Source organism: Oncorhynchus mykiss, chromosome 13 (genome assembly GCF_057628025.1).
Source record: "Oncorhynchus mykiss isolate SJ-2025 chromosome 13, ASM5762802v1, whole genome shotgun sequence".
NCBI lineage: Eukaryota > Metazoa > Chordata > Actinopteri > Salmoniformes > Salmonidae > Oncorhynchus > Oncorhynchus mykiss.
Window position 1 is genome coordinate 68,622,914 of NC_143034.1, and position 23,190 is coordinate 68,646,103.

The window sequence follows — 23,190 nt, forward strand, 5'->3', positions numbered from 1 at the left end:
AGCTAGCTACATTTTCAGATATTACACGTTTCTAGTTTTGACATAGTCTTTTCATTCCAAGTTAAAGTGTACTGTTAGCTAGCTAGCCAAAGTTAGCTGGCTGGCTCGCGAGCTAATGATTTTTTCTCATTTAACTAGGCAAGTCACTTAAGAACAAATTCTTATTTTCAATGATGGCCTAGGAACAGTGGGTTGACTGCCTTGTTCAGGGTCAGAATGACAGATTGCTTTTAAGGAGACTGAAAACGTTAGAAACATGCACCATGTGAACATGCTATATATCCACCCATCTATCCATCCACCCACCTATCCATCCACCCATCTATCCATCCATACACCCACCCATCTATCCACCCACCCATTCACTCATCTATCCATCCACCCATCTATCCACCCATCCATCTATCCATCCACCCACCCACCCACCCACCCACCCACCCATCCATCCATCCATCCATCCATCCACCCACCCACCCACCCACCCATCCATCCATCCATCCATCCATCCATCCATCCACCCACCTATCCATGCACCCTCCTATCCATCCATACACCCACCCATCCACCCATCTATCTATCCATCCACCCATCTATCCACCCATCCATCCACACACACACCCACCCATCCATCCATCCACCCACCGACCCACTTATCCATCCACCCTCCGACCCATCTATCCATCCATCCATCCACCCACCCACCCATCCACCGGCCCATCTATCCACCCACCCACTAAACCACCCACCCACTAACCCACCCATCCACCCACCCACCCATCCATCCACCCATCTATCCCCCCACCCACCCATCTATCCACCCATTAACCCATCCACCCACCGGCCCATCCACCCACCCACCAAACCACCCACCCACCAACCCACCCATCTGTCCCCCCACCCACCCATCTATCCACCCATTAACTCATCCACCCACCGGCCCATCCATCCACCCACCCACCAACCCATCCACCCACCCACCAACCCACCCATCCACCCATACACACACCCACCCATCTATCCATCCACCCACCGACCAACTTATCCACCCACCCACCCACCCACCCACCCATCCATCCATCCATCCACCCATCCACCGATCCACCCACCCACCGACCCACCTATCCATCCACTCACCCATCCAGAATAAAAATGGATTTTTTTTAGACAGTCACGCATTCAAGACAAATGTTAATAATCAAATTGCATTCTCACAGACATGTAAACAGTGAACCATACATTTTATTCAGCTCATTTACATATCATCCTAATCTGCATTTAAATGTTATGAAACTCAGCATACTAAGCAGCACTTTAAGTAATGTATAATGCAGCTCGTTTCTTAATGAGGGAGAGAATCCCTCTGGTTTCTGTCACCACAGCAGCTGTAGCGGTATTGAGACAGAATCACACAAGTGTGTTTGTCTGGGTGTGAGAGAGTAAAAAGAGGAAGTGTGTGTGTGTCTGTCTCACCATTGGCGTCACGGTAGTAGGCGTGTGTGACGCTGCGGAAACGCTCCTGTCCAGCTGTGTCCCAGATCTGGAGAAAAAAGAAAGAAGAAGGAGAATTATTAAAGGTAAATGTATAATTTCCTATTGGGGTGCATTCTAAGTTCTCAGTGATGTTGCAGTGATGTCAATGGGAAGTTAGGATTCACCTTTATAGGAATGAATCATTTCACTACCACTGTTTCATTGCTTTACATAAAACTTATTTGAGGTAAGACATAGATTTATTAAAGTCTCACAAACAAAAATTGAAATGGCATTCACTGTCGCTCTCACTTAACTTAAAGTAGGGGGTTGGGGCTAGGGGGTAGAGGACCAATTTAGAATTGATGTTAGGAACGTTTCGAACTTGGATTCAAACTGGGGGGAAAGCTTGATAATGAATATGGAGTCTTAGTGACTTCCCAGCATGCTGTGCAGGTAGGTGAAGCGGGCATAAGGCATCAGGTCATACTCATGAATATAAACTAGTGGTTGCCTCTGCCCTGTCACCCCATTAGTCCAACCTCTGTGGAATTTCTGCTAATTATGCCTCTCAATCTCCTCCAGCATTTGCTACTGTCCCCCATTACCTCACCACTGGTACTGCCCCCCCATTACCTCACCACTGGTACTGCCCCTCCCATTACCTCACCACTGGTACTGCCCCCCCATTACCTCACCACTGGTACTGCCCCCCCCATTACCTCACCACTGGTACTGCCCCCCCCATTACCTCACCACTGGTACTGCCCCCCCATTACCTCACCACTGGTACTGCCCCCCCATTACCTCACCACTGGTACTGCCCCCCCATTACCTCACCACTGGTACTGCCCCCCCCCCATTACCTCACCACTGGTACTGCCCCCCCCCCCCCCCCCCCCATTACCTCACCACTGGTACTGCCCCTCCCATTACCTCACCACTGGTACTGCCCCTCCCATTACCTCACCACTGGTACTGCCCCCCCCCATTACCTCACCACTGGTACTGCCCCCCCCCATTACCTCACCACTGGTACTGCCCCCCCCCCCCCCATTACCTCACCACTGGTACTGCCCCTCCCATTACCTCACCACTGGTACTGTCCCCCATTACCTCACCACTGGTACTGTCCCCCATTACCTCACCACTGGTACTGCCCCTCCCATTACCTCACCACTGGTACTGTCCCCCATTACCTCACCACTGGTACTGCCCCCCCCATTACCTCACCACTGGTACTGCCCCCCCCCCCCCCCCATTACCTCACCACTGGTACTGCCCCCCCCCCCCATTACCTCACCACTGGTACTGCCCCCCCATTACCTCACCACTGGTACTGCCCCCCCCCATTACCTCACCACTGGTACCCCCCCAGAGGCTACCATCACAACAGGTCTCCAGTCCAGGGGTTTGCTTACTAGGTGTTTGCATCCCTCGACCCTCATGTTGGTTTATAATGAAATACATTTTAAAAGTGTTTTCTTTGTGTGCAGTGGAATTTCAATACACGGTGGCTGGCTCTGTGTATATGAGTTTTCAGTTGAGTAGTGTTTTTCTTTCCTTCTCTCCCTCTTACTTTCTGTTTCCATCCCACCCCCATCATACAGGTACTAAAGGCTTCTACTCCCCCCCCCCCCCACACTCATGAATATAAACTAGTGGTATAAACATGAATATAAACTAAATCGTTGACTATGTGCAGACTCAGTGAACATAGCCTTGCTATTGAGAAAGGCCGCCAAAGGCAGACCTGGCTCTCAAGAGAAAACCTGCTATGTGCACACTGCCCACAAAACAAACAACTAATCCAATGTACTGGCTTTGGCAATGTAAACATATGTTTCCCATGCCAATAACGCTTCTTAAATTGAATTGAGAAAGAGAGAGGAGGAAGAGAGAGAGAGAGACAGAGGGAAAGGGAGAGAGATGGAAAGGGATGGAGAGGGAGAGAGAGAGGGAAAAAGAGAGGGAAAGAGAAAGACAGACAGAGAAACAGAGAGCCTCTGCAGTGAGTGACTGGGGTCATGAGAACATTGGGCTTAGTGTAGAAGATTCACGGAGATATAACTACTGAATCAGAATTGTTTTTATTAGTTATTTAGACAATTAGGTTAGGTTGTGCAATTAATTTGTGGTGATAACCCTGATACATCACTGTAGGAGAGATGGGACACACACACACGCCACGCCTGATGGGGTAACAGGGGCTGTGTAGTTTGGGCAGGATTGAGAAATAAGGACAGATTATAGAATCCATATTATAAGGCTCTTACCTGAAGCTTCACCTTCAGTCTGTCAATGTTCATCACTTTATTCTGGAAAAGGAAAGCAGGAACACATGAATGTCATTAATGAGACATACAGTGCATTCGGAAAGTATTCAGAACCTTTCAATTTTTCCACATTTTGTTACGTTACAGCCATGTTCTAAAATATATTAAATTGTTATTTCCCCTCATCAATCTACACACAATACTGTACCCCATAATGACAAAGCAAAAACTGGATTCTTGACATTTTTGCAAATTAATTATTCAGACCCTTTACTCAGTACTTTGTTGAGGCACTGTGGGCAGCGATTACAGTTTAGAGTCTTCTTGGGTATGACGATACAAGCTTGGCACACCTGTATTTGGGCAGTTTCTCCCATTCTCAAGCTCTATCAGGTTGGATGGGGAGCATCAGTCCCTGCCACTGAAAAACATATCTGATGCTGCAACCACCATGCTTCACCGTAGGGATGGTGCCAGGTTTCCTCCAGATGTAACGCTTGGCATTCAGGCCAAAAAGTTCAATCTTGGTTTCATCAGACCAGAGAATCTTGTTTCTCATGGTCTGAGAGTCCTTTAACTCCAAGCAGTCTGTGGTGCCTTTTACTGAGGAGTGGCTTCCATCTAGCCACTCTACCATAAAGGCCTGATTGGTGGAGCGCTGCAGAGATGGTTGTCTTTCCAGAAGGTTCTCCCATCTCCACAGAAGAACTCTGGAGCTCTGTCAGACCATCGGGTTCTTGGTCACCTCCCTGACCAAGGCCCTTCTCCCCCGATTGCTCAGTTTGGCCACATGGCTTGGTATTTGCTCTGAAATGCACTGTTAACTGTGGGACCTTATATAGACAAGTGTGTGCCTTTCCAAATCATGTCCAATCAATTGAATTTACCACATATGGACTCAAATCAAGTTGTAGAAATATCTCAAGCATGATCTATGGAAACAGGATGAACCTGAGCTCAATTTCATGTCTCATAGCAAAGAGTTTGAATACTTATGTATTTTCAAACATTTGATACAATTTCTAAAAACCTATTTTCACTGTCATTATGGAGTAATGTGTGTAGATTGAAGAGGAACATTTTTTATTTAATACATTTTACAATAAGGCTGTAACGTAACAAAATGTGGAAAAAGTCAGGGGGTCTGAATACTTTCCAAATGAAACGTACTTAAATAGCTTAGGTAACCAAATCAAATGTAGATGACATTCTCTCTCTCCATGTGTTCGTGCAGCTAGTGTGTGAGAAACTTCTCCCCATACTTGACTAATCAGGAAGAGAGATGGAGAAATCCTTCCCTTCGCTTCTCTCCTTCCTGATGGCATAATATCCTCCACTTGTCCACCTCTCCTTTCTCTCTTCCTCTTCCCTCCATCAATAATGCAGTGTTCCAGGTCCCTTTGTTAATAACGTTGGCCTGTTCCTCCAGAGGATCTCCTCGTCGCCCCGCTCTCCCCTTGTTCTCCTCCTTCTCCTCTCCCCTTGTTCTCCTCTGTCTCCTCTCCCCTTGTTCTCCTCCTTCTCCTCTCCCCTTGTTCTCCTCCTTCTCCTCTCCCCTTGTTCTCCTCCTTCTCCTCTCCCCTTGTTCTCCTCCTTCTCCTCATCTCTTGTTCTCCTCCTTCTCCTCTCACCTAACCCTGTTTTTATCCCTCTCCTCCTCTCCTCCTCCTCTCCCCTAACCTGATTCCTCACCCTCTCCTCCTCCTCCTGCTCCTCTCACCTAACCCTGTTTTTCTGCCTCTCCTACTCCTCTCCCCTAACCCGATTCCTCACCCTCTCCTCCTCCTCCTGCTCCTCTCACCTAACCCTATTATTCTCCCTCCCTCCTCCTCCTCTCCTCTCACCTATCCCTCGCTCTCATCTTCTCAGTCCTTATTCTATAACCCAGCTCTCTAGTGATGAGCTCCACTACATTCCACTCCTCCCTCCAGAAACAGCCTGCATACAGTCAGCATGGCTCTTCCCCAAGATCAACACCTCCATGCCACTTAGTGAAGGAAGCAATGTACATGTAACTGCAAAAAGAAAGGAACACCAACACCAAGTGTCAATAGGGCTTTGGGCCACCACAAGCCACAAGCCACCACAAGCCAGCTCTAATGCGCCTTGGCATAGATTCTTCAGGTGTCTGCAACACTATTGGAGGGATGCGACACCATTCTTCCCCGATAAATTACATTATTTGATGTTTTGTTGATGGTGGTGGGAAAACACTGCTCCAGAATCTCCCATAACTGGTGTTCAATTGGGTTAATATCTGTTGACAGACATAAATACACACACACACACACACACACACACAGCGCCATTGAGACACCTCTTCACTGAGATCTCTTCTAGCCATGGTACCCAAAATAATGGGCAACTGGTCATTTTTATACATGGTGGGATGTTAATTGCTTAATCAACTCAGGTTACCACACCTGTGTGGAAGCACCTGATTTGAATATACTTTGTATCCCTCATTTCCTCAAGTGTTTCCGTTATTTTGGCAGTTACCTGTATACTGACCATGCATTCTAAGTAGTACGCTAGTGTGGATATTGGAACTTAGCCATCAGTGACTCAGCTCAACGTGGATGTTCTCTAAGATCCTACAGCAACAAAGTGACAAACGGCAAAGTTCAGCTCATGGCTACAGCAAGGTTAAATACCACAGACAGTTCTGGGAAGGCATCTATTCTTCCATCGATCACAGGTCAATGTGACTATTCTACAGGGCATTGTCCTGGGAAATCTCCAAACTGGTATCTTGAGTTATGCAGAATTACTGTCACTAGGCCTGGGATTCAATATGATCGATCACATGTTGCCGACAATGCAGCTTTTAAAAGAATGTTACCGCTTTCGGGGAGATTGCATTCACAGTAAAATGCTGCAGATGTCAGCGTGATCAGAAATGACCTTTAAAATTGTGCATAGTCGACAAGCACAATCAGATTGAATCCCGGATTAGATGTTTTAGGTCAATAAAATAAAAGCCACCAAAGGTACAGTACGTATTCATGATATTAACTTTCAGCATTCGGAATTTTGGATGAAAAGCGCGCCCAAATTAAACTGCCTGCTACTCAGGCCCAGAAGCTAGGATATGCATATAATTTGATTTGGATAGAAAACACTCTAAAGTTTCCGAAACTGTTAAAATAAATGACTGTGAGTATAACAGAACTGATATGGCAGGCGAAAACCTGAGGAAAATCCAACCAGGAAGTACTATTATTTTGAAAGGCTGTTTATCCATTGAAAGCCTATCCAACATACAAAGACTTAGGACCCAGTTCGCGATCTCTATGGCTTCTTCTACATGTGGCCAGTCTTTAGGCATTGTTTCAGGCTTTTACTCTGAAAATGAGGGAGATACAATGAGTGGACAGTGGAAATGAGTGGGACAGTGGAAATTTCCAGACATGTGTCCAGCGTGTGATCGGGAGCGCGCATTTCTTGTTTCTCCTTTTCTATTGACGAAGCTTTTGTCCGGTTGAAATATTATTGATGATTTATGACAAAAACAACCTGAGGGTTGATTTTAAACATCGTTTGACACATTTCTACAAACTTTTATTGTACTTTTGACTTTTCGTCTGTAGGTTGAGAGCGCACTTTGTGCCTTTGGATTACTGAACTAAACGCACCAACAAAACTGAGGTTTTAGGACACTAAGAGGGACATTATCGAACAAAACAAACATTTATTGTCTAACATGAAGACCTGGGAGTGCCACCAGATGAAGATCAAAGGTCAGTGATTCATTTAAATTGCTATTTCTGACTTTTGTGAGCCCTCTCCTTGGCTGGAAAATGGCTGTATGGTTTTCTGTGACTAGGCGCTGACCTAACATAATCGCATGGTGTGCTTTCGCTGTAAAGCCTTTTTGAAATCTGACACAGTGGCTGGATTAACAAGACATTTATCTTTAATCCTATGTATAAAACGTGTATTTTTCATCAATGTTTATGATGAGTATTTCTGAAATTTCACCGGATGTTTGTTTGAGACAATGATTACTGTACATAACGCGCCAATTTCAACTGAGGTTTTTGGACATAAAGATTAACTTTATCGAACAAAACACACATTTATTGTGTAACATGAAGTCCTGTGAGTGCCATCTGATGAAGATCAAAGGTTAGTGATTCATTTAAATTGCTATTTCTGACTTTTGTGAGCCCTCTCCTTGGCTGGAAAATGGCTGTATGGTTTTCTGTGACTAGTCGCTGACCTAACATAATCTCCTGGTGTACTTTCGCCTTTTTGAAAATCGGACACTGTGGTTGGATTTACAAGAAGTTTCTTTAAAATGGTGGATAATACTTGTATGTTTGAGGAATTTGTGTTGTTTTGAATTTGGCGCCCTGCAATTTCACTGGCTGTTGTCGAGGTGGGACGCTACCGTCCCACTGGTTCCAGAGAGGTTAAACATATCCTTTTTTTAATACTTTATTCTTTAAATCCTGAACAAAAACAGTTGATTCACACAATTTGTTTTTTTCTCAAAGACCCTCCCGGGAGCCATTCCATATCCATGGTTACACAAAAAACGGACCAATAAACTCAGTTAATCTCTGTATCCAATCTATCAGGGGACACGTCCTAGTTCCTCCTCATCAATGAACATCTTTAAAGTGTGTATACCTGTGTACCGAGGGAGGGAAGGCATATATAAATTACAGTATAACTCCCCTCTAAAGATAAAACTATTCAATATCTGTGATCTCACCTCTGTTCACAAGCTTACATCAACATTACAATGAAGCAAATCAAAGCGCAAACAAACATGCAGATCTGATTCATCACTAATGCCATGGCAACCACATGGCGACAACAGAATATCCCTTGTTGCTGTGAGATGCGCCTGACCCCCCTGCTTTCCCTGGGGAAGCAGCAAAGATGCTCTACTCCTTCAAGATCGCCTACTCCGCCCACACAGAGCACTACTGATAAAGATAAAATCTTTGATGACTTGTTGATTTACCCTCCCAGGGTTCCAGTGAAGAGGACTCATACATATTCAGTGGTGGTGTTCATTCGGCACCAAACAGAAGAAAACAGACTGAAACAAGGAGGGACTACCTGGATGGGTCCAATAAAAAAAAGAAGCTAATTTTCATTGCCCGTTGCAAAATGTTTAAAATCATTTTCCATTGCGTGCCCTAATGAACATGACCCTGGGTTGTTCCTCCCAGTAATCACAATCTAAGACATGAGTGGAGACTGTGTGTCTCTATCTGTCATGAAAGACAGCTCACTCCGTGCTTCAGGCCTGTTGAATATTCAGTGACCCAGAGAAAACACAGTGTAAAGTGGTGCCCAGTGGGGTTTAGGATACAGCTCACTAGAATCCACTGATAGATGGGATGACTAGGCCTAATCATCATTTCTAGGTCCACTCAGCCTGATGGCATTAGAGCAGCTGAAACTGCCACAGGACTCCAATGGGCTCTCTCTCTCAAAAGGTTGATTGTGGAGGCACTGCCAACAGGTATTGTATGATGGTCAATAGATCTGTCAATCTACTGGGGCTGAGAGAAGCTGTGTTCTCCTCGCATCAATCATTTTCAGACACATGGATCAATCTAACACCGTTTTACAGGCTATGAATTTTTGAAAAACACATGACTGAACATTATTTAGTTTGAGTGATTCTGTGATAAAAGAGCTGGATAGAGAGCTCTCCTATTGCACTTAATATATAAATAAATCCCAGACATATTTCTCAGACGAGTTGCGGAGAGTGCATTTATAATACAAGATTTAAGGCATGTGCTTTCACAATGTACTGACTGAAGGCCCTTCAAGGTATGAAACTGCCTTTTAGTTCCTACAGAGTGGAGGAGATGAATTAACAGTGATAATACAGTACTAGTGGAGGAGGGAGAGAGAGAGAGAGACCGAGAGAGAGAGAGAGACCGAGAGAGAGAGAGACAGAGAGAGAGAGAGAGAGAGACCGAGAGAGAGAGAGAGACCGAGAGAGAGAGACCAAGAGAGAGACAGAGAGAGAGAGACCGAGAGAGAGAGAGAGAGACCGAGAGAGAGAGAGAGAGACCAAGAGAGAGAGAGACCGAGAGAGAGAGAGACCGAGAGACCGAGAGAGAGAGACCGAGAGATGAGAGAGCAACCAACCGAGAGAGACCGAGAGAGAGAGAGAGAGCAACCGACCGAGAGAGAGACCGAGAGAATGAGACCGAGAGAGAGAGACCGAGAGAGAGAGAGACACACAGAGAGAGAAAGAGAGAGACAGATAGTTATTTTGCTCAGTAATTACTGACAGACCAACAGGGGTCTAGGCTAGGCTGAACTGTACATCTCCAGAGCGGCTTGTCAGAGAGCACAGTAATAGGGAAATCAACTCAAAGACTGAGGCCCTCAGAGATAGGAAGGCCCTCTTTTGCTGCTCTACTTTTTGGAGACCTGTCAGGGTTTGCCAAACGGCACTGTGCACGCTCAAAGACACACAGATACACAAACACACACCCTTACCATAACCATTTGGAGTGAATGCCTAAACTTAACTTTAACACAATTATAATTTTAAGGTCTGCAACAACTTCAAAATTTGACATTTGAGAAACATGGATGAACATCTAATTCTGATGTGAGACTGAGTGTTAGTTGCCCAGACCACCATTCATCTACCACCAGGCCACAGGACAGGTCTCATCTACCACCAAGCCACAGGACAGGTCTCATCTCCCACCAGGCCACAGGACAGGTCTCATCTACCACCAGGCCACAGGACAGGTCTCATCTACCACCAGGCCACAGGACAGGTCTCATCTCCCACCAGGCCACAGGGCAGGTCTCATCTACCACCAGGCCACAGGACAGGTCTCATCTACCACCAGGCCACAGGACAGGTCTCATCTCCCACCAGGCCACAGGACAGGTCTCATCTCCCACCAGACCACAAGACAGGTCTCATCTCCCACCAGGCCACAGGACAAGTCTCATCTACCATCAGACCACAAGACAGGTCTCATCTCCCACCAGACAGGTCTCATCTACCACCAGGCCACAAGACAGGTCTCATCTCCCACCAGACAGGTCTCATCTCCCACCAGGCCACAAGACAGGTCTCATCTACCACCAGGCCACAAGACAGGTCTCATCTACCACCAGGCCACAAGACAGGTCCCATCTACTACCAGGCCACAGGACAGGTCTCATCTCCCACCAGACCACAGCACCGGTCTCATCTACCACAAGACAGGTCTCATCTACCACAAGACAGGTCTCATCTACCACCAGGCCACAGGACAGGTCCCATCTCCCACCAGGCCACAAGACAGGTCTCATCTACCACCAGGCCACAAGACAGGTCTCATCTACCACCAGACAGGTCTCATCTCCCACCAGGCCACAAGGCAGGTCTCATCTCCCACCAGGCCACTAGACAGGTCTCATCTACCACCAGACAGGTCTCATCTCCCACCAGACCACAAGACAGGTCTCATCTACCAACAGACAGGTCTTATCAACCACAAGACAGGTCTCAACTACCACAAGACAGGTCTCATCTCCCACCAGGCCACAAGACAGGTCTCATCTACCACCAGGCCACAGGACAGGTCTCATCTACCACCAGGCCAAAAGACAGGTCTCATCTCCCACCAGGCCACAGGACAGGTCTCATCTCCCACCAGACAGGTCTCATCTTCCACCAGGCCACAGGACAGGTCTCATCTACCACCAGGCCACAGGACAGGTCTCATCTCCCACCAGGCCACAAGACAGATCTCATCTCCCACCAGGCCACAAGACAGGTCTCATTTACCACCAGCCCACAGGACAGGTCCCAATAGCCGTTTTACAAGTAACTTAAATTAAGACACACGGGGATTGAACAGGCACAGGGGCAAAACAGTAAATCCTCAGTCCTCTGGCTGGTAAATACTGTATGCAACGTGTTATACGATATACTGTATATATTTATGAGGCTAGAGTCTGCTGTTGTTCTGTACAGCCATAACAAGCTAAATATCTCAGCCAAGTATCTCAAGATATACTGTATATATACACACATACACACGATTCTTCATTCTCTATCTCTACCTCTACCCCTTCTCTCCATCTCTCAAGCTCTCTCCTCAATCTTTCTCCCTCTGCCAGATCTCTCCCCCTCCTTACCTGTCCATTCCCCTCTTCCGCCTTCTCCCTCCCTCCCTCCCTCTACTCCCACCATCCTTCCCATCTCTCAGAGGGCCTCAATCGTTGAGTTTATTTCCCCATTACTGTGCTCTCTGACAAGCTGCTCTGGAGATGTACAGTCCAGTCTAGCCTAGACCCCTGTGGGTCTGTCAGTAATTACTGAGCAAAATAACACCAGCTCTCCCTCCCTCCAGTAAGTGTTGTTAAATATTAATGTTCCTCTTCAGGGTCGGCCTCTCTGCATCCTGGTGGCATTAGGACAGCAGGTGGCACAGCTCAATCTCACTAATTAGAAACGCTACCCCTGACAGAGCACACACATAAATCTGTAATTTTAATAAAACATACTGGTGGAAATACTTTCCTATGTAACAGTAACTTCAGCAACAAACTTCAGAGTGAAATAATCTGTTGTTCTTGAACTTTGTAAAGACTTCAGTTGTCTTAGCTCCAGGATCTCTGGAAGTTCAACATCTCTGCGGTTTTGAAATGTCTTTGTTGAGTCACATCCTTGTTCCTCCAGGAAGGGCAGGTGTAGAGAAATGTACCCAGGGACCCAGTATGTCGATGGGCATGGAGATTGTGGGCATCGTCCTGGGAGTAATGGGATTAATCACCACCATTGTAGTGTGTGCACTCCCCACCTGGATGGAGACAACCTTCACAGCAGCTAACTTTGTCACCACGGAGGAGGTCTGGGACGGCCTGTGGATGAGCTGTGTGAAAAGGAGCACGAGCCACATTCAGTGTGAGGTCTACGACTCCATGCCAAGCTCCGCATGGAGCTCCAACCTGCAGGCCACCAGAGCCATGACCATCATGGCTATTATCCTGGGGTTTCTGGGAGTCATGGTCTCCATGGTTGGGCACACGACCACCAACTACATTAAGGGCAAGATATCCAAGTTGATCATTATAAACAGGAATATTCTTCATCCTGGCCGGATTTCTCATCCTCAATCCTGTCTCCTGGAAGGCCAGGGCAATCCTCAGCAACTCCTCCAATGAGTTGACTGGAGAGAAGAGGGAACTGGGGGGAGCGCTCTACTTCGGCTGGGGGGCTGCAGCCTTTCTCCTGATTGGAGGGGCCATACTTAGCAGAACTCTGTATACAAGTGGAACAGAGGTCGCGGCCATCACCACGGGGGTCATAGGATGGATCATCTCCATGGTGACCTGGGCATGTGCTTTAGGAATGTTAGACCTTCTGCAGTACAGAAGGAAACTGATTTTATCCTTCTCCTCCTTCTCCTTTATGCTCGGGCTGATATTATTTTTAGGGCTGATATTCTTCCTCTACAGATCAAAGTGCACTAACTGCATCAAGAGGAATCCGTCTGAAGCCGAAGTGATTAATTTTATTGGACTATTGTTCATCATGGCTGGTTTAACCCAGCTGATCTTTACCTCCTTTGTTGCCTTCGACTTGACACAAAACTTGAACCCTGACAACTTCCTGCAGAGTAATGGCCTTATGTTTTCAGCTGAACCCATTAGGTGGGCTGCTTCAATGCTTCTAATAGGAGGGACTATACTCTGCTGCTGCTGCTTTAAAAAAGAAAAGCCTGAGTTGATCATTGACTCTATTGGCCTAAACCGTTTCTTACATGTTTGTGAATCTGAGAGCAGCAAATAGTTGTAAGCAATTAGATGATTGGTGATGGATATGCTTCATGGTCTGGACCCACACTGGACCCTGCAGGGTAAGATTGCCCACCAATTGTCTTGACTCAGCGATGCATGAAACAGACTCACAGTAGTTACTTCCTTTTAAAACCCCTTTGAAGGGACATGTAGATGTTGTCTAAGGGCTGGTTGAGGTGTGAAGTTTTATAGGTGGTGGAACTGCCATCAAAGTGAATTGCTTTTCCATTATTATGAATTACTTTTTTCATTATTATTTAAAATAAAATGTTATTATTCAACTCCTGTGCTGTCTCTTAACTTCATTTGTTCATTGGGTGGAACTATGTACTTCCTCATAGCTCAGGGGTTGTTCCCGGACAGGGATAACATTTCTTATCAAGGCATAGGTGGTCCGAGTTTATAACCAGATGACAGTGGATCAAACAATATGATTTTATCATTACCCAAATAAGCAGGGGCACACACACACACAGTAAACAGTTCACATTTGCTCCCTATAGTGTGTTCAGTGACTCAGTCAGTCATTTAGGTGAAACATGGATGTGAAAAAATACCTTTCTATGACTTCTCTATAACTTTGAAATATACGAGGCTGTCAAAGCCATATAATTAGAATACAAGAATGGACATGAATGTTATTATGACAGTATAAAATGTCAGCCATTTTGGTCAGGGAGTAGATCAGTTGGTCCTCCCCTTCAACTACACTGATTGAAGTGGATTTAAGTAACATCAATAAGGGATCATAGCTTTCACCTGGATTAAACTGGTCAGTCTGCCATGGATAGAGCAGGTGTCCTTAATGTTTTCTACACTCAATGTATATTTTAGATGCTATTTATACAGAGTTGGTTTAAAACCTGTATGAACTATAATTATATGAGATTATTTTAGGGTGACAATTATATATCACATGCCTTACTTTTATTTTCCTGCATAAGTAAAAGCAGGAAATGCATCACGTATGACTAGACAGAATCTGCGCATGCAGAATTCCGACGAATATCCGCAGAATTTCCAATAAAATGCATAGGATTCTAAAGCTAAAAAGCTGCCAGCTGATAGCAAAGTTAAATAAAGTTGTTGAATAACAATTTTTCCACCGTTTTCATTTATGTATCTCACATCAACGAAAAGTAGTGAGTGAGAGGTGCAGGGTGCAGACAGCTCGGTGAACGAATGACAGCGGTCTGAGGAAAGAAGTATCTGATTAAAAATAACTGATTAACAGCAGAGGAGCTGAGGAGTAAATGTTTGGCGACCAGAATAACAGCCAGGGACAAGGTCAGGGAGTTTCCAGCTGAACTGAACAAGGATGGAGGAGTATTTGTCTGCAAAGTCTGTCAGCATTCAATCGATTACATACGGTGTCAAACTGAGGTGGAGCACCTGAGGTCGCTCCGACACAAAAATAGGAGGGCTAGTGGACCAGGTAAACATTTGGATGCTTTAGCTAGCGACATATATATTAACTAGCTAGTAGGTTTGTTGTAGTTAGCTAATATCTGTTCTTGACAAATCCATTTTTGTCTGTATCTACATAGTAGCTGCTTCAGTGTGCCCCTGCTTCAGCTAAGTCAACTAGTTAACGTTAGCCGTGCAAGCTTTCCACGCTGTCACTTTCCATGCTGACATTCCAGCTCCATCCCATCATTTAGCCTAGCTAGCTAACTTAGCTGAAGTAATGTTAGCTAGCTAACAAATTAGCCAAAGTGATGTGGTGGAGCTATCAAAACAAGTGACAAGTTAGGAAAGACAAAAGCAGTAAGTCACAGACATATTTAGTGACTTTCATTTTGTTATCTTTCATTGTTTGAAAATGTTTTTGTGTGTGAGACTTTCTGTCAGGTTTATGGGCTGTGTGTCTGTTTCTGTATGTTCCAGGCCTCTGTCAGGTTTATGGGCAGTCTGTGTGTGTGGGTGGTTTCAGGAGAGAGTGCGCTTAGCTTCAAAGATTGAGATCTATTGTAGGCCTGCTATTGAACTCAACCTGAGAATTCTTAATTTACCAAATGAACCATTGTTATTTATTTTCTAAATTGTTTTCCAGTCCAAACAAGAACACAGCCCCTGGCCTCCTGTCTGTTAAATATTCCCTCCACAGCTGAGAGAAAGGAATTAATCTTTAATCTTTTAATTAATCAAAGCAGACATACTTCGAGAAGGGGCCCAAGTTCCCCACATTTCTGAAGAAACACTGCAAGCAGGGAGGGTCTATCCCAGCGCCATCCCATCTGCGTACAGAATATCTGCCAGAGCTCTATCCACAATATGTGCAGGACATCAAAGATGCTGTAGAGGGAAGGACATTTATGTCATCCTTGATGAGACAATCGATGCCTTTGGAAGATGTGCACTCGTCATCCTACACCAGTAAACTTTACCACTGTGTCCCAAGTTGTCATGTCCTGTCTCAACAACAATGGCTTTGACTTTAATAATGTGTGGGCTTTTTTAAGCGACTCAGCTAGCTGCATGAAAACGGCTTTCACCAGCATCTTGAAGGGCTTTTGAGACAAATCCGGACACGTCACGTGCTTTGCCCATCTCCTGAGCCTGGTGCTGGAGGACGTGAACAGGCTGTGTGCTTTGCCCATCTCCTGAGCCTGGTGCTGGAGGACGTGAACAGGCTGTGTGCTTTGCCCATCTCCTGAGCCTGGTGCTGGAGGACGTGAACAGGCTGTGTGCTTTGCCCATCTCCTGAGCCTGGTGCTGGAGGACGTGAACAGGCTGTGTGCTTTACCCATCTCCTGAGCCTGGTGCTGGAGGACGTGAACAGGCTTTGTGCTTTGCCCATCTCCTGAGCCTGGTGCTGGAGGACGTGAACAGGCTGTGTGCTTTGCCCATCTCCTGAGCCTGGTGCTGGAGGACGTGAACAGGCTGTGTGCTTTGCCCATCTCCTGAGCCTGGTGCTGGAGGACGTGAACAGGCTGTGTGCTTTGCCCATCTCCTGAGCCTGGTGCTGGAGGACGTGAACAGGCTGTGTGCTTTGCCCATCTCCTGAGCCTGGTGCTGGAGGACGTGAACAGGCTGTGTGCTCTGGTGAAGAAAGTGTTCCGTCAGGCAACCCAGCGTCATCTGGAGCTGAGATCATTCATGCTTGAAAATGTCCATTCTACTATGATGCCTGTGTATGCTGTGCAGACCAAGTGGGGCTCCTGGATACGTGCTGTGGAGTACCTGGCAGATTACATGGATGTGCTCACCGACTTTACTACGACCTTACCGGATACGGCAAAGTGTGACCAGGACCTTTGTGAGCTGCTGAGGGAACAAGGCCCAGCAGAAGGCCCAGGCCGTGTTCATTGTGGAGCATAGTGTGAAGATTGTCAGCTTAGCCACTAAGCTGGAGGAAACCTCTGTGCCAACAGCTCACAACGTCGCCAGCAAGCTGGAGGACCTGCAAATGTAGTATGAGAATGGCTGGCGCCCTCATACAGCTGCTGGGGCAATTTCCAGAGGAAGACAGGGTCTCCTGCACTGAGTTGTTCCTGTATGCCATGGCAGCATGCTCAATCAAGCTGCAGACTGTGCTGGAGAACCACCCCTGCCTTCACCTGGATCAAATCACTAACTGTTCCAGCCCAGGTGGTAGGTGGAAGAAAGGATAATAAGGACTATGTCCATGCCATCCCTGCTCTGAACCAGGTGACTGCAGAATAGTGACCCAGATACATGGTCATCGACAAGGCAGATGCTGGAAGAGATTGCAGTGGACTGATGGGCAGCTAGTCGGGACAGTATTCCAGCCTTAGCTCACACATCTGTGCATCCCCACCACCTCAGTGGATGGAGAGAGACTTTTCTCACATTATCAGATGCTACTTAGTCATTGTAGAAGGAGCCTCACAAATAAAAATGTTGAAATGTTGTTGATTGCAAAGTATAATAGCATTGAGCACTAAAAAGCATGTCAGTCACACCCACCCCCAGCAACTCTACCACTCTTTCTGTGTTTTGGTTTGAAGCAATTTGATAAGAGTTCAAATTAATAGCTATATGGTGAATGGAATGAAGATAATTGTTAATCTAATCTATGTTTGATTGGGTTCAAGTCCGAACTCTGGCTGGGCCACTCAAGGAAATTCAGAGACTTGTCCCGAAGCCACTCCTGTGTTGTCTTGGGCGTGTGCTTAGGGTCATTGTCCTGTTGGATGGTGAACCTTCGCCCCCAGCCTGAGGTCCTAAGCACGTTTTCATCAAGGATCTCTCTACTTTGCTCTGTTCATCTTTTCCTCGATCCTGACTTGTTTCCTAGTCCCTGCTGCTGAAAAACCTCCCCAGAGCATGATGCTGCCACCACGTTTTACCATAGGGATGGTGCCAGGATTCCTCCAGACGTGACACTTGGAATTCAGGCCAAAGATTTCATTATTGGTTCCATCAGACCAGATAATCTTGTTTCCCATGGCCTGAGAGTCCTTTAGGTACCTTTTGGCAAACTCCAAGCGGGCTGTCGTGCCTTTTACTGAGGGGTGGCTTCCATCTGGCCGCTCTACCATAACGGCCTGATTGGTGGTGTGCTGCAGAGATGGGCATAACCTTCCAGAAGGACAAACAACTCCACAGAGGAACTCTGGAGCTTTGTCAGAGTGAACATCAGGTTCTTGGCCACCTCCCTGGCCAAGGCCCTTCTCCCCTGATTGCTCAGTTTGGCCAGTCGGCCATCTCTAGGAAGAGCCTTTGTGGTTCCAAACTTCTTCCATTTAAGAATGATGGAGGCCACTGTGTTCATGGGGACCTTCAATGCTGCAGAAATGTTTTGGTACCCTTCCCCAGATCTGTGCCTCAACACAATCCTGTCTCGGAGCTCTACGGACAATTCCGTCGACCTCATTGCTTGGTTTTGGCTCTGACATGCACTGTCAACTGTGAGACCTTAATTTACCACAGGTGGACTCCAATCAAGTTGAAGAAACATCTGAAGGATGATCAATGGAAACGTTCCGGAGGCACTGTACATCAAACACGTGGTTTCTCAAAATGCATTCTACTGTGGTCCGAGCACGGAGGGTCGGAGTTTGAGTCAAAATCAAAGAATGCGAAACGGAGCATGCAGGGCACTTCTCGAATGCACACTCCATTTGAACCTTCAACAGAAAGTATGCAGAGAAATATGACGTAACCGTAAAAAAAATTCAGAACATTTTCTTGAAATCAATGAGCGAGAGAAAATAAACTGACTTCGGAATGAAATGTTGCCTATTCACATCTCATATATTGCCTGAGTGAAATATTTTATCTTGATACGTTAATAAATACATGCTGTGTTAATTTTGGCACGGTTACCTGCTTCTAAAACCCATTGTAGTGTGCGTAGGTCCCAATAGAGCTAAATGGCTAGCTACTACTGTTAGCTAGCCAGATAGCCACAAATAATTGTTAGCTAGCTACCAACAAAGAATTGACAGCTATATTGGATAACATTGGTTTTCAGTCATTTTTGCCTGTTATACTATCTGGTTAGCTACATTATTAAAAAATTAACATATAGCTAGCAGATAGTTATGAAGTAAAACGTTTTGTGTATATATTGTTTCGTCTCTATTGTTACCATTGTCCTGGCTGGAAGAAGTGAATGAGGGGATGCAACGCAAGGTAATATAGTAGGGGGAGTGCGAGTGCTTCTCAAATGTAATGTTATGCGTTCTCCACACTCTCATCCACACAAGAACATACTCAAGAGAACCTCCTTTGGGAATTCACTTGGAGCATGAGTGTGGAGCACGGGAGTATGCATATTGAGAAACACCCATGGTTTCCATGTGTTTGATGCCATTCCATTTACTTCGTTCCAGATATTATTATGAGCCGTCCTCCCCTCAGCAGCCTCCACTGAGCCTCACGATCTCTCTCCATAAACGGCCGCTGTTAATTGGATATTTGAGTGGTATAAAATTAAAGTGAATTATACCTGACAATTATGAGTGGTTTAGGTTACATTCCCATCCTTTTTGGGCTCTGCCTGTCAAGCAGCAGAGGGGTGTATTTGCTGATGTACTGTTAACTGATCATGTTTACTTTGCAAGCTACCGGTAGAAATACTTTGTACAGTTGGCTAAACATAGTGATAAGTAGATCTAATATGCTAAGGAAATGTTTTGTTGGCGAGTATTTTTCTATGCTTATACAGGCGCAATAAAGGCCTAGTGTACAAATATTTAACTAATATCTATATTTTTTTCTAGTGATTTATCAAAGGGGTGCTGTAGCTGTGGATACAAACCACAACCACATACTGACCCAATTCTGTATTAACAGGTTATGTTTCCATGATGACATGAGTGACTCCAAATTGTTGATTGGCGAGAAGAGGGAACTTGGGGGGAGCGCTCTACTTCAGCTGGAGTATCTAAAGCTGAAGTTATTAACTATGCCGCAATATTGTTCATCATGGCTGGTATCATCCAGCTGATCGGTCTTCTTTTCTGCCCTCGACTTAACACAAAACTCGGACCTGGACAACTTCCTGCGGAGTAATGCCCTCTGCTGCTGATAGGAGGGACCATGCACTGCTGCTTCTGATAGGAGGGACCATGCTCTGCTGCTTCTGATAGGAGGGACCATGCTCTGCTGCTTCTGATAGGAGGGACCATGCGCTGCTGCTTCTGATAGGAGGGACCATGCTGTGCTGCTTTTGATAGGAGGGACCATGCTCTGCTGCTTCTGATAGGAGGGACCATGCTCTGCTGCTTCTGATAGGAGGGACCATGCTCTGCTGCTTCTGATAGGAGGGACCATGCTCTGCTGCTTCTGATAGGAGGGACCATGCTCTGCTGCTTCTGATAGGAGGGACCATACTCTGCTGCTTCTGATAGGAGGGACCATGCTCTGCTGCTGCTGCTTTAAAGTTGCACTATGCAGAAATCTAAAAAATAATTTCAGTTGATGTAGAGAATCATTGTCCCATCTAAACCACCGTGGAACATATTTTCCATAACCCAAAATATTGTACTTTCAGCTGTTTGAAGCTGGTGTACAAAACGAAAGTAAAAGACACAACAACAAAATGTATGAACAGGAAGCATAGAAATAGCGCAAATAGAACATATATACACCACTCACACTTGCTTTCAATGAAAATGACAGATCTATAAACACACATTTATGTATGAATTTGGTTGGGTCGCCCAAAAAGTGACAGTTGTTTACAATAAAATGTTATTATTCAACTCCTAACTTAATGTGTTCATTGGGTGGAGCTGTATATTGCACTTGTTTTTCAGCCATGTGGATATCAACCACAACCACAAACTGCCTCAATAGGTTGTGTTTCCATGACAACACAACAGCATTGAGCGGTTATATAGAGGCCTACTGAGTGGCTCAATTCTCTTATCTTACAGAAGACCTCAGCAACAAACTTCAGAGTGAAATAATCTGCTGTTCTAGAACTTTGTAAAAACTGAAGCTGTCATAGCTCCAGGATCTCCTCTGGAAGTTCATAATCTCTGCTGTTCTGCAATCTTCTTCATTCTACAGGAGCATAATGTAGCATCATTATATTGTATTATTTCCATGTCTTCTTCTACAGGAGCATAATGTAGCAGTGTGATATTACCATTCAGACTGATGCACCACAATAGAGAATAACTCTGACAAACTTGCTGCTAAGTCGGTCCAAAGCAAAAAGCAGGACTTAAATCCTATTATGCTGAATGATGATGGTAATGATGATGGTAATGATGATGGTGATGATGATGGTGATGATGATGGCGATGAGGATGACGATGATACAATCTTCCCGTCTCGAGTGAAGCACAAACAGAAGCTGGCTCGAGACGACTCTTATTTTCCGATTGTGCATGTGTTAAAAAAGCCCTAACTAATCTAAATCCAATTTCCAAGAATAAACATTACTGTAACTCTGAGAAGTGATTGAAGTCATTGAAAATAAGAATTTGTTCTTAACTGACTTGCCTTGTAAAATAAAGGTAAAATAAAAAAATAAAAAAAGACTGGGTCTATCATTTCACAAACCCTCAAACAAGTGAGAGGATAATAGAGAAACGCACACACACAATATCTTCTAGCTAAAGGATGGGGCTGGGCTTACAAGGAACACACACACAATATCTTCTAGCTAAAGGATGGGGCTGGGCTTACAAGGAACACACACACAATATCTTCTAGCTAAAGGATGGGGCTGGGCTTACAAGGAACACACACACAATATCTTCTAGCTAAAGGATGGGGCTGGGCTTACAAGGAACACACACACAATATCTTCTAGCTAAAGGATGGGGCTGGGCTTACAAGGAACACACACACAATATCTTCTAGCTAAAGGATGGGGCTGGGCTTACAAGGAACACACACACAATATCTTCTAGCTAAAGGATGGGGCTGGGCTTACAAGGATCACACACACAATATCTTCTAGCTAAAGGATGGGGCTGGGCTTACAAGGAACACACACACAATATCTTCTAGCTAAAGGATGGGGCTGGGCTTACAAGGAACTAAAAAGGAACACACACACTCCCAACTTTGCATCCTCCTGTGAGAGAGCTGACAGCGGTGCCGATAAAGAACTCCTCTATGACGGAAATATCAAACCAGAGAGGAACTTCAGTAAGCCTCGGTTAAAATCAGTCGATTTCACTGCCTGGCTGGTTTTCATGATGGTTAATCAGTCTACTTCACTGCCTGCCTGCTTCTGATCATCCTCCCACAAGTTGAAAACTACAGTCCAGTTCTTTTCTCTGGTTTTCTACCTATTTTTTTTTTACACACCTCACAAGACACACCTCTCTTAGAATAATTGAAAGACAGTGGAGCTGCTTCTTCCTGAGCTTTCTAAGGCTGGGTTTCAATCCGTAGCGCAGCATCCTGGGACAGACAAAAATGCAACAATTAAAAGGCATTTTCTTGGGAGATGGCGTTCATGGTAAACGATGTTCATGTCAATATAGAACTGAATTAGATTAAACCCATTCCTAAGATTCTGATTGTGTATACAATTCAACCCTAGAAAGGTCACGAAGCAGCAGCCTAACCATATCAAATCTCCTGGACTCCTTCCATACAAAGGCCGTCAGTTCAACAAGTCAATATTCACAGTAATTTTTCCAAATACAAGAACAGAATATAACTTGTCCACTGCAACAAAACAGTTAGCATATATGTATGTAATGCCTTCGGAAAGTATTCAGACAACTTGACTTTTTCCAGATTTTGTTATGGTACAGCCTTATTTGAGGCACAGATCTGGGGAAGGGTACCACAAAATAACTTCCGAATTGAAGGTCCCCAAGAACCCAGTGGCCTCCATCATTCTTAAATAGAAGTTTGGAACCACCAAGACCCTTCCTAAAGCTGTTTGCCCTGCCAAACTGAGCAATCGGTGGAGAAGGGCCTGTGTCAGGGAGGTGACCTAGAACCCGATGGTCACTGACAGATCTCTAGAGTTCCTCTGTGGTAATGGGAGAAACTTCCAGAAGGACAACCATCTCTGCAGCACTCCACCAATCAGCCCTTTATGGTAGAGTGGCCAGACAGAAGCCACTCCTCAGTAAAAGGCACATGACAGCCCACTAGGAGTTTACCAAAAGGCACCTAAAGGACTCTCAGAACATGAGAAACAAGATTATCTGGTCTGATGAAACCAAGATGGAACTCTTTGGCCTGAAAGCCAAGTGTCACGTCT

At 45.4% G+C, this 23,190-nt stretch overlaps 1 protein-coding gene and 1 pseudogene across 1 annotated transcript in view; one reads left to right on the plus strand and one right to left on the minus strand.

Moving 5' to 3' along the window:
- The window catches only part of LOC110538818 (ras-related protein Rab-26), a 109,458-nt gene that overhangs the window by 60,338 nt on the left and 25,930 nt on the right, over window positions 1–23,190 (minus strand). The window contains exons 3-4 of the mRNA XM_036939137.2: window positions 3,747–3,788; window positions 1,471–1,537 (exon numbers count right to left, since the gene is read on the minus strand). Of these exons, the coding sequence (XP_036795032.1) occupies window positions 1,471–1,537; window positions 3,747–3,788 (109 nt within the window). The remainder of the gene's footprint in view (window positions 1–1,470; window positions 1,538–3,746; window positions 3,789–23,190) is intronic.
- LOC149978985 (claudin-4-like) lies at window positions 12,433–16,859 on the plus strand (annotated as a pseudogene).